Source organism: Hemitrygon akajei, chromosome 2 (genome assembly GCF_048418815.1).
Source record: "Hemitrygon akajei chromosome 2, sHemAka1.3, whole genome shotgun sequence".
Classification (NCBI taxonomy): domain Eukaryota; kingdom Metazoa; phylum Chordata; class Chondrichthyes; order Myliobatiformes; family Dasyatidae; genus Hemitrygon; species Hemitrygon akajei.
In genome coordinates, this window is record NC_133125.1 from 34,926,704 (window position 1) to 34,939,399 (window position 12,696).

The window sequence follows — 12,696 nt, forward strand, 5'->3', positions numbered from 1 at the left end:
TACTATTAAATTTGGCAATTATTTCGTAAAAGGAAGATTGAGATGAAGTAATCAGATACCTTCGGTAGTTAAACAGAAATTGCAACTGGACTGGCTCATAGGAGCAGAAGTAAACCATTCTGTCTTTTGTAGCAATGTACTGATGTACTACTGGACCTTGGCTAATTTGTCGTCAAAGCTGTTTGCCCATCTTTGAAATTCATCCCTACTATCTTTACCAGTTTAAAAAAAAATCAGTTCAAATCTAAAATTTTCAAATAACACAGGCTCCAAATCATTACACTTTTTTATTGTTCTTTGTATTACTTTTAGAGTTGAGGCTTGAATGGCCTACCTCAGGTATGACAATCTTACTCCCAGCTCTTGATTTCTTCACTAAGAGGAAATTTTCTTTGAAGTCTCCAGTCCAGAAACATTAATTTTTCCAATCTAAATTCATCAGATAAATCACCTCTTACCTTCTAGACTGAAGTGAGTACGACCCAGGTGCAGGCAAGCTCAAGGTTTTGTTTTGCTTATGGAGACCATTAGAGGATATAAGATTGAACAATACAGGACAAGAACAGACTTTTTGCCCATGATGTAATGCCAAACCAATTAAAGTAGTTATTAAATGCCTAACTAAATTAATCCTTTCAGCCTACACAATGTCCATGACCCTTCGGTCTCCCCACATTCATGAGAGTCCACGTAAGATTCTCTTAAACACATCTTGATACAATTTTATCAATCTTAAGAGCACAGTAATCTAAACACATCAGGTACCTACCTACCTTGTTGTCACAGTTTAAAAAATTCTCAGAATTAAACACAGATAAACTGGCATAAAATTAATCACTTATTTCCTATTCAATTTGACTGTGATATCCACAGCACCATAAAACCCTCTTTCCTAAAGTACTTCAGCAACATAAACTTAACTTAAACAACAAAATGTAAAAGTATTCCCCTTACTGCCTTTATCCTTTTATTAGTAATTACAAGCTCAACACAGGAGTGTAAATTACAGTTTCAATTTAAACAAACTGTTTAAAGTGGCATTGTACTGAAGCACCTGCACTAACATCTCATAGGGTCTTTGGAAAAACCCATTTCCCATTTACTTGATAGGTAACTTGAACATACTCACCGATTCTCTATGCTCCATACATTCCATAAGAATTTTAAATAAATGATCTGATTGCTTCTGTCCGAAATTAAAGGTCTTCTGGATCATTACTATTAATTCAGCTTCCAAGCCAGGATACAAATTCCTGTTACAAATAAAAGATGGTGTTTGAATAATAGCTGTAAATTAGACATGCACTGCATTGATAAAACTTCTCAAAGTTTTATTAAATTCATATTGGCTCAAATCTTGAAACAGTATGATCTACATGTAAAGCTGATTTGTTAGAGGATGCTTTCATTCTGCAAACTGCAAGTGGTGCTCTTCAATAAATGGAAAGCTGAGGCTAGGGGCCCACATGTGGCTATTAAAGTTCCCCACTACAAGTGCATGATAATACAGTTGGTCCTCCTTATCCGCGGGTTCCGCATGCATGGATTCAACCAACCGCAGATCGGGAATATTTAGCGTCAGTTAGTCAAATGTTTGTCTTAGTATGTAGTATATATTTTACCTTTCTATACATATAAAACACTTAAGAAACATATGTATTTCAATAATTAAACCACTGCGTTGTTTAGTAATAATTGTAGCTTTCATCGAGCAGGGCCTTTCACATGCTCCATTATTCTCACTTTATCCTTTAAATTTGTCCCGATTGTTGACCAAATGTAGCCTAACACTTTTCTAATGACCGATGGCATTTCACCTCTTTCCGATCACTTTATTATTTCCACTTTATTTTCAATCGTGATCGCTTCCCATCAACGGAACAGAAACAGCAGCAGCTGCGGGCAGCGAGTCCCGAGCTCCGCCGGGTCCTAAAGTCCACCGCACCGAGACAGGTTAAATAAGGGACTTGAGCATCCGCAGGGGATCCTGGAACCAATCCCCAGCGTAAAAGGAGGGCAGACTGTACATGCCCCTGAAACGTACCACAAATAATTGCTTTTTGCATTGAAAGCCAGTTCATCAGAAGCCTTTCTGTAGAAAGCACAGAGAAAGAGAAACGTTCTTTTCCACAGAAAGCCAAGAGAACTTTTAGACAAATTACCAAGACAATGGGGGAGAAGAAGCCTGTGGCAGACAATACAAGCTTCAATGATTGAGACAGTTTTGGAAAATTCTACAGAATGGTGAAGATCAGAGAATGCATCCTTAAGCATCCTTAAACCCGTGGCTTCAAACATTACTCCATGTACTGAATCTTCACCAGTCACTTGCTATCTTAATTAATCAGTACTCTCACTCAATATCCCTACATTCCAACTCATTGGAAGCTCACAACAAAATCACACAGCCTGCACACACTGTCAGTTACTAAGTTATGACAGGTACATTTGAGTAAGGTTCACTAAAATACATCAATTTTTCTTGCAATTCAAGTATTGCACCACCACAGACAGCAGTAGCTAAGCAACTGGGAAGAGATACAGCTATCAGAACAGCTCTTTTAATAGAAGAGTCCGTGCTCCTCACATTAGGAGTAACAATTCCCCAAAACCTAATCAAGATGCAATTATACATATAACCAATCCTTCTCTTCATTTCACAGCATCTTCTGTCTTACAGCCTACACATGGTGAAAATGTGTTTTTCTTTCTCTCCCTACAAACTACTCCTTTGCTTTACTCTTCATTTCAGACAATCAGCAACTACATGGCCAGATAGCAACAGAAAAGCATAGGAGAATAAAAAGCCACATCAAGATATCTTCAGCTTGGAAATGGCAAGAATGAGCTTTGGAGCCACTGGACAAACAATCGTTGCCCTGCTTTGAGATTGGAGCCATGATTGAATGAGACAGTCCATATTAATAAGCATTTATTAAAACACCACTTCTCATTGTCATTCGGTAAGCGGAAATGGATTTGGAGATAACATTGACCTCCTTTGAGGTCATCCTTCATATTAATCCATTGGTCTGTTCACTTGGTTCCTTAAGTCCCTTGGTCAGAGTGGATATGCCACTAATCTCTTGTGTTCAGTTTAGGCTTCATCATTAAATCCTGTGGAGTATGAAGGGCCTAAATAAAGGCTTTCCACATGTGAAAGTAAATTATATGGAAATTTCAACAAAGCAAGAATATTACCATGGCTGCTCTGGTGAGTCACCGATACCTTCTGTGTTGTGGGGTTTTCAGTCATTGTCACAAACACGCTGTATCAAAATGAACACATTATCCTGGACACCTCAAAATGATTGCCTTTCCTGTATCTAACACTCCAAAGTTTCCTGACTGCTTTTTTCATAAGTTGCTGTGTTAATTGCCCACCAGTCCTCTAAGCTCCTTATATCTCTTCCAAGTATCTTCCAAATTGTCGGCTAACCACACACTGGATAAGCATAAATATGCCTGTAAATAGAATACCCAATGTATAGTTTTCATGGTACAATAAAAAGTCAATAATATGATGCTTTTGGGAGTATACTCTATCCAAAATAGATCTGATCTATTCAGGTTCTTTTAATCAGTGGCCTGACATGAACTCCTATAGGATCAAACTACTCCTGTTATAATAGCTTTACTCTATTTGTTCACAGGATCTGGGTGTCACTGTCAAAAGGTAACTAAGGGTCAACCACACTGGTGGATCTGAAGCAACACACATGGCAACACTGATAGATTGCCTTCAAGATTCAAGATCGTTTATTGTCAGTTATTCGTACACAAGTGTAGAGGGGAACAAAATGATTGTTACTCTAGATCCACTGGAGCATTAAAAATAATCATAATAAGCATAAAGAACACAATGAAAATCACAATCAATATAAATACACAAAGTCAGCTTACATACATAGACTGACTAAATGTATATAAAGTGACACTGGGTCCAGTAGTATCTGTACACAAGATGACTCTGACAGGAAATGATAAAGTAGTGATGGTGGGAAGTGTGGCGAGGTGAGTTAATGTGTGGAGGTGTTGATTAGCCTGGTGGCATGGGAGAAGTAGTCATTATTATCCCTCAACCATCAGGCTCTTGAACCAAGGGGATAACTTCACTTGCCCCATCACTGAAATATTCCCACAACCTATGCACTCACTTTCCAGGACTCTTCATCTTATGTTCTTGATATTTATTGGTTATTTATTTTTTATTATTTCTTTCTTTTGTACTTGCACATTTTGTTGTCTTTTACACACAGGTTGAATGCCTAGTTGGTGCAGTGTTTCATTGATTCTATGATGGTTATTATCCTATCATGGATTTATTGAGTATGCCCACAAGAAAATGAAACTCATCGTTGTATATGGTGACATTGATGTACATTGATAATAAATTTACTTTGAACTTAACTGTTTTTGAGTCTGTTGCTCCTGACATGGATACTGCAACGTCTCTTCCCTGATGGGAATGGAACAAACAGTCCATGAGTTGAGTGGGTGGGGTCTTTCATGATAATGCTGGTCTTTTTCTGGCACTTTTTTGTGTATGAGTGTGTCTGTATATATATAAAATTTTCTCTATATATGTCATCCATGAAGTACAGTAAACTGGATGATCTGGTAATTAAAAATTGCATGTACCCCACAAGTCACTGAATATATATAAAGAATAGGTAAACCAGCAACATACCTGCCATCTGTAGTATGTTTATGGGTAAAAGCCAGGAGATCAGCTGCTCGGCCTGTTCCTTCACACACAACGACAGGTATAGGAGGAACTTCCTTGACATACTCCCATACTGTGAGGATGACATTGGGATCACCTTCAATCACCAGCCCTACCACAGGGACACCTTGACCCATTCCTAAGTTGAAAAAACACATCAAATGGAGCTGATAACACTAAAGGAAATCACTTATTTAAACATCTTCTGACTGTCCTTGAAACTCCCATCTACTGGTTGGAGTAGCAGCCCTGGTCACCAACCAGTGCTATAGTAGGATGTATAATGAACACTAGAACTGAAAAATGATCCAGGAGCCCCATTTATATTATTGCAATATTTCCTGGTGCATTGAATTAAGTAATTATTATCACAAGGAAATGAAGCAAGATGCAGGAACATTGAACAACAACTTTACTTATCTCCTATCCCTCACTGCCACAGAACAGTCTGTAAAATCCTGAACTAATAGAAATTGGGCATGGACGTTACAAGGAGATTGATTTTTAATCTTTGCACCCAAAGAGCTGAGTGCTCCTTGGAAATAAAAGATCTGAAAAATTAACTGCTAGATGCAAGTGTCATCTACTTAAATTGGATGACGATTAAACCACAAACACTAACACAATGATTGATTATCAGCCTATACTTACCAGAATGGATTTTCTGCAGTGCAATGTATTTTTCCAGCTTTCTTCTTAGCTTCATTTCGTTGCCATACTTGCCAACAGTCCCATCATCTACCAGGATGAAATGGGAATGCTTGCTATTTAAACAGGTCAGTTTGCTCAGGGGATTGCCAAGCATTTGATAGGGACAGATGACCTTTGGAAATAAATGATAGACAACCAATTCAAGAATATTCCAAATCTTCATTTTACTACATTTGAATTGCCCAGGTGTTTGTACTATGGACATATTTCTTTAAAACACACATTAATACTTGCAAAATGATATATATTTCAATTTTAATATATATAAGTACCTGATAATACATCAACTTATTTGCATTCCAATGCTGATAAAATTTTCAAAATTACACAAGAGCTGAGCAACAGCGTGCTCACAAAATTAGCACATTAAATCTACAGTAATGGGTGTTAAGGCTCTCCGAAAACTTTGATTCAAGTTTAAACATCTATCTTTGCATGATGTAAACACACCTACAGATCTGAGGCTAAAATAAGTGCTCCTCTATTGTACAATTAATTACACAAATGCCAATGCAAATCACATTCTCAAATTGCAAAGGATGCTTCTACTTTCCACCAAGTTACATTTTTATAGAACATCTCTGGTTGAGAAAGTGATACAGAGCTTCTGACTTGAACCACTTTGATCCATCTAATAAATCCATTATGCTATTGAATGAGGAGTTCCAGATTTCAATCTAGTGATAGTCTGAAGAAGTAATTTTGACTTTGACCTTCTCCATGGTCAAGGTTTGAGTGGTGTAGGTATGGAAATATTTTCCTTCTGATAACTAAAAAGCTATTGACTTAAAACCATCATAAAAAAAACAAGAGTGAGAAAAATAAGCAAAAATTTATCTTAATTTTGTCAAGAACTGGAATGTTCCAAAAATGTCGCAGAAGCCAATTTCATGAATAATTTTAAAACTGATTTGAATAGGCAGTTAAAGAATGACATAAAAACAAAACAATTGGAGACTTATGTTCTGTTAAGAGCGATCCTGGGCACAGCACATGAATTGCCTTCCATCTATGCAGAGGGTTTTAAACAAGTTTCAGGGAACACTTGAAAAATAAGTCCTACAAAGTTTTTGCAAGAGGTCCAGGTTTGATCTCCATGAAGCCATCACAAGTGAGAGGTGTCAACTCTGGACCAAACTTGAAACACGGAGGGTGCTTGACAACTGTGGCAGGGCTTGAATACTATCAGCTCCTACAAAGTAAAACCAAGCAACATATGTGACAACAAAGTTTCACTCTCAGATGAGCTCAATGACTTTTATGCTCACTTTGACTGCCAAAGCATGAAGGCTCCTTCACAAACTTCCAGAGCCTCCGAGAACTCTGATTTTGGTGTCTGGTTCTTTAGAATGAACCCACGGAAAGCATCTGTTCCAGATGGAATACCTGACCAAGTACTGAAGACATGGGCTGATCAACTGGCTGGAGTATTCACTGATATCTTTAGCTTCTCACTTTAGTAGTATACGGTACCCATCTGCTTCAGGTGTACTAGTGCCCAAGAATAACGTGGTAACATGCCACCATGACTGTCATCCAGTAGCGCTTACATCCACTGTGATGAAGTGCTTTGAGAAGTCGGTGATCAAACATATCAACTCCTGCCTGAGGAGTGACATGGATCCTCTCCAATTTGCCTACCATCATAGCAGGTCAATAGCAGATGCCATTTCATTGGTTCTTCACTCAACCCTGGAACATCTAGACAGTGAACAAGATCAAGATGTTCTTCACTGACTACAGCTCAGCATTCAATACTATTATCCCCTCAAAACTAATCAATAAGCTTCAAGACATTGTCCTCAATACCTCCTTGTGAAATTGAATTCTTGATTTCCTCACTTGCAGGCCCCAGTCAGTTCGAATTGGCAACAGCATCTCCTCCATGATCTCCATCAGCACTGGTGCATCACAAAGCTGTATAAGTTCCCTGCTCTATTCACTTTATACTTAAGAATGAGAGGCTAAGCACAGCTCCAATATCATATTTAAGTTGCTGACAATAGGGTGTCAAGGTAGTGTACCAGTTAGAGCATTGTAGTTCGGAGTTCAGTTCCAGTGTCTTCTGTAAGGAAGTTTGTATGGTCATCCTATGTGCGCACAGATTGAAAATCTGGCTGAATGGTGCCACATCACTTACCTATTACTCAATGTCAGCAAAGCCAAAGAGCTGATCATTGACTACGGGAGGAAAAACCAAAGGTCCATGAGCCAGTCCTCATCAGAGGATCAGATGTTGAGAGGGTCATCACTCTAAGTTTCTCAGCGTCATAACTTCAGCACATAAGTGCCATTACTAAGAAGTAAGTCTACTTTCTTAGAAGTTTGTGAAGATTTGGCATGTCATCTTAAACTATGCCAAACTTCTAAAGATGTGTGGTGGGAGAGTATACTGACTGGCATCACAGCCTGGAATGGAAACATTAATACCGTTGAATGGAAAAGCCTACAAAGAGTAGTAAATACAACCCAGTCCATCACAAGTAAATCCCTCTCCATCATAAAGCACATCTACAAGAAGTGCTGTTGCAGGAAAGCAGCATACATCGTCAAGGACGCCCACTATAAAGGCCGTGTTCTCTTCTCGGTGTTGCTATCTGGAAGGAAATAAAGGAGCTTCAGGTCTCACACCACCAGGTTCGGAAACAGTTACTAACTTCAACCATCAGGCTCTTGAACCAGAAAGGGATAACATTACTCAGCTTCACTTGCCCAATACTAAACTGTTCCACAACCTATGGACTCACTTTCAAGGACTTTTTAACTCATGTTCTTGATATTTATTGCTTATTTGTTTATTATTATGTTTATCTTCTTTCTGTATTTGCACCTTTTTTTGTCTTTTGCACACTGGTTGTTTTATCTGTCTTTAATGAGTACAGATTTTTATTGATCCAGTTGTGTTTCTTTGCGTTTACTGTGAATGCCCACAAGAAAATGAATCTCAGGGCTGTATATGGTGACCTATATGTGCTTTGATAATAAATTTACTTTGAACTTTGAATTTTATGCACAGTTTGCAGCTTGATTATCAATGGCACCCAAATCAGCCATCTACCTCTAGTTATCAATAAGCCATATCATTTTCAATTAATTTTTTAATACATTATTTCATAAAGTACATTGTTCATTTTAGTGGGTAGTTTGATTCACTTGAGGTCCATGTCTGTTAGTACAAAGATCTCAAATTAGAGTACATACGGTTAAGTAGAGTTATTAGTACAAGCACTGTTTCTTTATCAGGCAGAATAGCTTTGGCACAGGTTACTGTACTTACATCTTTTCCTATCAAATCTCTGTTGTTTTCAATGACTCCCCAGGGAGTAATACCTATTATACAAATTTTCCGTAGATATGGAGAAGTATGATCTCTTATTGCATCACCGACATGTCTGGAAGTTCCTAAATTAAAAGCACAACACTCTTATGTCAGATGAAGATAAAGAACATAGCTCTTGTTGAATTTAATTTAAATATTTGAACAGACAACAGCAACAAAACCATCTGCATTTCTATATCATTCCCAAGGTACTCTGCAAAGAAAATGTTATCAAACTAAATTTGACACCACAACACAAATCAGATAGGACCAGCTAACCAGAAGTTTGATCAAGTAGCCAACACTGATGAGCAAAAAAATAGAAAAAATGACAGAGGAGGTCCAGGTTGGAAAATTCAGGACTGGGGTAATTAAAGATTTATGAACATTGAAGTCAGTGATGCTCAAAGGCCAGAATTGGAGGAATACAAAGATCTTAAAGAAGAGAAAATCTGCAGATGCTGGAAATCCAAGCAATATGCACAATCTGCTGGAGGAACTCAGCAGGCCGGGCAGCACCTATGGAAAAGAGTAAACAGTCTGATGTTTTAGGCTGAGACCCTCCATCAGGACTGGAAAAAATGATGAGAAATCAGAATAAAGTGGGGGAAGGGGAGGAAGAAGTGCAAGGTGGTAGTGATAGGAGTGGGGAGAGATGAAATAAAGAGCTGGGAAGTTGATTGGTGAAAGAGATAAAGCATTGGAGAAGGGGGAATCCGATAGGAGAGGGAAGAAAGGGAACGGGGAGGAGCACCAGAGGGAGGTAATGGCAGGTGAGAGAGGGAAACGGGAATGGTGAAGGTGGGGGGAATTACCAGAAGTTCAAGAAATCAACATTCATGCCATCAGGTTGGAGGCTACCCAGAAGAAATCCAAGGTTTTTTTCCTTCAGCCTGAGTGTGGCCTCATCACGGCAGTAGAGGAGGCCATGGACTGACATGTTAGAATGGGAATGGGTAGTAGAATTGAAATAAGAGGCCACCTGGACAGCCCACTTTTTTGCGGACTTATAAAGACCTTGTTATGTTGTATTGCCAGAGAGGATTAATGAGATAGGGAGAGGCAAATCACTGTATGGTTTAGTAGTTCAAGTCCAAACAGAAGCTACCACTCAATTTTCCAAGGTGTCCGGACAGAACAAATACCTAGAAGAATTAGCCAATTAGATCAAAAAGAATGGAGGAGGTACAAAATCATTTATACCTCCATGATTCAATTCACACCTCATAATGATCTCACCTCTTTAATAACCATGTCATCTGAATGATCCTTTAAAGTAAAGGACTCTACACTTTTAAGCCAGGACCTTTGTCCCAGGGTTGAAAGGTAGAAATGTTGTATACCAGAGACAGCATAGCTTTAAGGTAAAGGGGAAAGCGTAAAGTTGATGCGTGGGGCAATTTTTTTTTACATGAAGAGTGGTAGGCACCCAGGATGGCCGTGAAGGTGACACTACTGTGGTATTCAAGAGCATTTTAGATATACACGTGAATATGCAGAGAACGGAGAGATAGGGGTCATGTGCAGGCAGGAAGGATTATTTAATTTGGCATCATATTTGGTGCAGACATGGGACAAAGGGTCCATTCCTGTGTTGTACTGCTCTACGTATTCACTTCCAACATTAACAACAAAAATGGTGGAATTCCATCAGAGAAAGCCACACAAAACCCACTGTAAAAGTCTAAATGAAAATGCTCCTCTCCTACCCAGCTCACTCTGTTCATTATGTCCATATAGGACTAGTTTCATCATGGTTTAACACTTTTACCATAACCATGCCATTCACAGCATCCTGAATAAATGTTCACCAGTACCTGTTTAGCTTTACACAAGCTATTACCAAAACATTCTGTTAACACTATTGTGAAAATGACCCAAAATGTAGAAATCTCACATTTTTTTTGTGATAAATTGGTCAAAATGTAGATAATTCAACCAAAATATAAGCACCCTTAGACTCTGCACAATGGCTATGTAAGTCAGTGTAGATTTTGAATTTTGATCCACATCAGAAGTTGGATCTCATTGAAACCAAGCAGATATGGAAAGGCCTGTTAAGGTGGTTTCCATTAATAGCAGAAACTAGGATCCAAGGACATAACCTCAGAATAAAGGGATATCCGATAAGGATTGAGATGAGGAGAATTTCTTCAGCTAGAGGGTGGTAAATCTGTGAATTTGTTGCCATATAGGGCTGTAAAGGCCAAGTCACAGGGTATACTTAAGGCAGCAATTGATAGGTCTTTGACTGGTAAGGGGTAAGGGTTATGGAGAAATGGTGGGGTTATGGGATTGAGAAAAAAATCAGCCGTAATTGAATGACAGCACAGACTCGATAGGCTAAATAGCCTAAATCTGTTTCTATATCTTATGATCTTGGGATATAAAAGTACTGGCATTTCAAATTTCTGCATTTTAAATGTGATAAGTATGATCATACCCACCTGTATTGATGCCCTCAGTCACTATCCAGGCTCCTGTGGTCTCAGCTGCTTTGATAAGTCCTTTGCCAAAGATTTGTTTGACTTTGGGAGGAAGTTCAAAATTTTGACTACCTCCATGGACAGATATCAGCAGTTTTGGTAGTTCCATCAGCCATTCCTTCAGCATCAGATGTAGGAGCTGAAGAGTTTCTGTATCATACGAGACTCTGATATACTGAAGAGAATTTATAATGATTGCTAAAATAATGTTAAAGGCATTTACCATAAATCTCCCCGGTCATAACTTAATATTATTGCAACATGAGATTGACAGCAGTTTTGATAGAAAATTGTCTGGAATGACAAACAATCAGTTAAAGACTGTGAATGAGGTCAACAATCTTTCCATTGCTTGTCCATATTGCAAGCAAAAGAAATCACAAGAAAAGTCAAACCAATTTGAAGATGAGTGATGGAGGAGAAAAAATAAGACCCAAAACTCCCATTGACACATTCACTTGACCTCACATTGCTAAAAAAAAACTTGAATAGCCTCTCAGAGATAAAATTAAAAAAAAGAGTTTGTAAATTGCTTGTTGATCTTTGCTGGTAACTGCTACAACTGTGCACGCATTTGATGGCTTTCTCAGATGTCCCAAGTTTCAAAAATCTACATGGAGTTGAATTATAGATATTTAAAGTTTTGCTTTTTCTCTCAGCTGCAAGGTCTCTGCACAAACCAACATCTCCCAGACCTAATGTATTACTAACCATTCTTCTTCAAATCCAGAACAACAGAGAATAAGCAGAGTCTGCAAAATAGGACAAACCAGTAGAAGAGAGATCAAGGGAGAGGATAAAGTACTATCATCTTTTTGGAAGCCATTTGTAGAACTATTGCCTCATTCTCTGTTAGGATTGCTTATACTTCACTGAGGAAGTTATAGAGCCCTGTCAATTCTTGTAGTGAAAATTGCAACAAGACAAAGACTGCTTTGCCGGTCATTGTCACTGTGATCACAACTATAATAAACCTGTTGGAATCAGGACCTTCCACAGACAGAGGTAAGGGCTTGTGTGAGTATTGTGCAGTACAGTACTGTGTAAAAGTCTTAGGCACACATACATATAGCAAGAGTGCCGATGACTTTTGCACAGTACTGTATTTGTCAATGTGGAGCAGACAGTGAGTTTGTAAATCTGGCAGGAGCAAAGGTTGTTGGAATAGTGAGGGTGGAGTGCCACAGGAGGGGTGTGGGACAGAAAGCCTGAACTTAATTTTTAAAGTAATCTATCCTCACTTCTCTGAGCTCACAGTCCTATAAGGAATCGGCTTTCTTTGCTCAGTCATGCATCTGACTCAAACTGCAGCAGGGTCTTAATGTCTGCAGAAAGTCTTGGCTGTGATCCTTCAGGTATCACCTGCAGGTTAACATGGGCAATGCTGTGATCAGATTGTGTAACTGTCCACCCCATGTTTAACTGCCTCCCGAATCAAACTTGGCAGGAAAATT

At 38.6% G+C, this 12,696-nt stretch overlaps 1 protein-coding gene across 3 annotated transcripts in view; it reads right to left on the bottom strand.

Annotated features, from left to right (window-relative positions):
• LOC140740615 (transient receptor potential cation channel subfamily M member 6-like) overlaps positions 1-12,696 on the bottom strand; it is a 133,412-nt gene that overhangs the window by 83,951 nt on the left and 36,765 nt on the right. For all 3 annotated transcript variants that reach the window (XM_073069940.1, XM_073069932.1, XM_073069948.1), the window contains exons 5-9: positions 11,204-11,417; positions 8,715-8,839; positions 5,378-5,549; positions 4,691-4,865; positions 1,130-1,253 (exon numbers count right to left, since the gene is read on the bottom strand). In XM_073069940.1, coding sequence (XP_072926041.1) covers positions 1,130-1,253; positions 4,691-4,865; positions 5,378-5,549; positions 8,715-8,839; positions 11,204-11,417 — 810 coding nt within the window. The remainder of the gene's footprint in view (positions 1-1,129; positions 1,254-4,690; positions 4,866-5,377; positions 5,550-8,714; positions 8,840-11,203; positions 11,418-12,696) is intronic.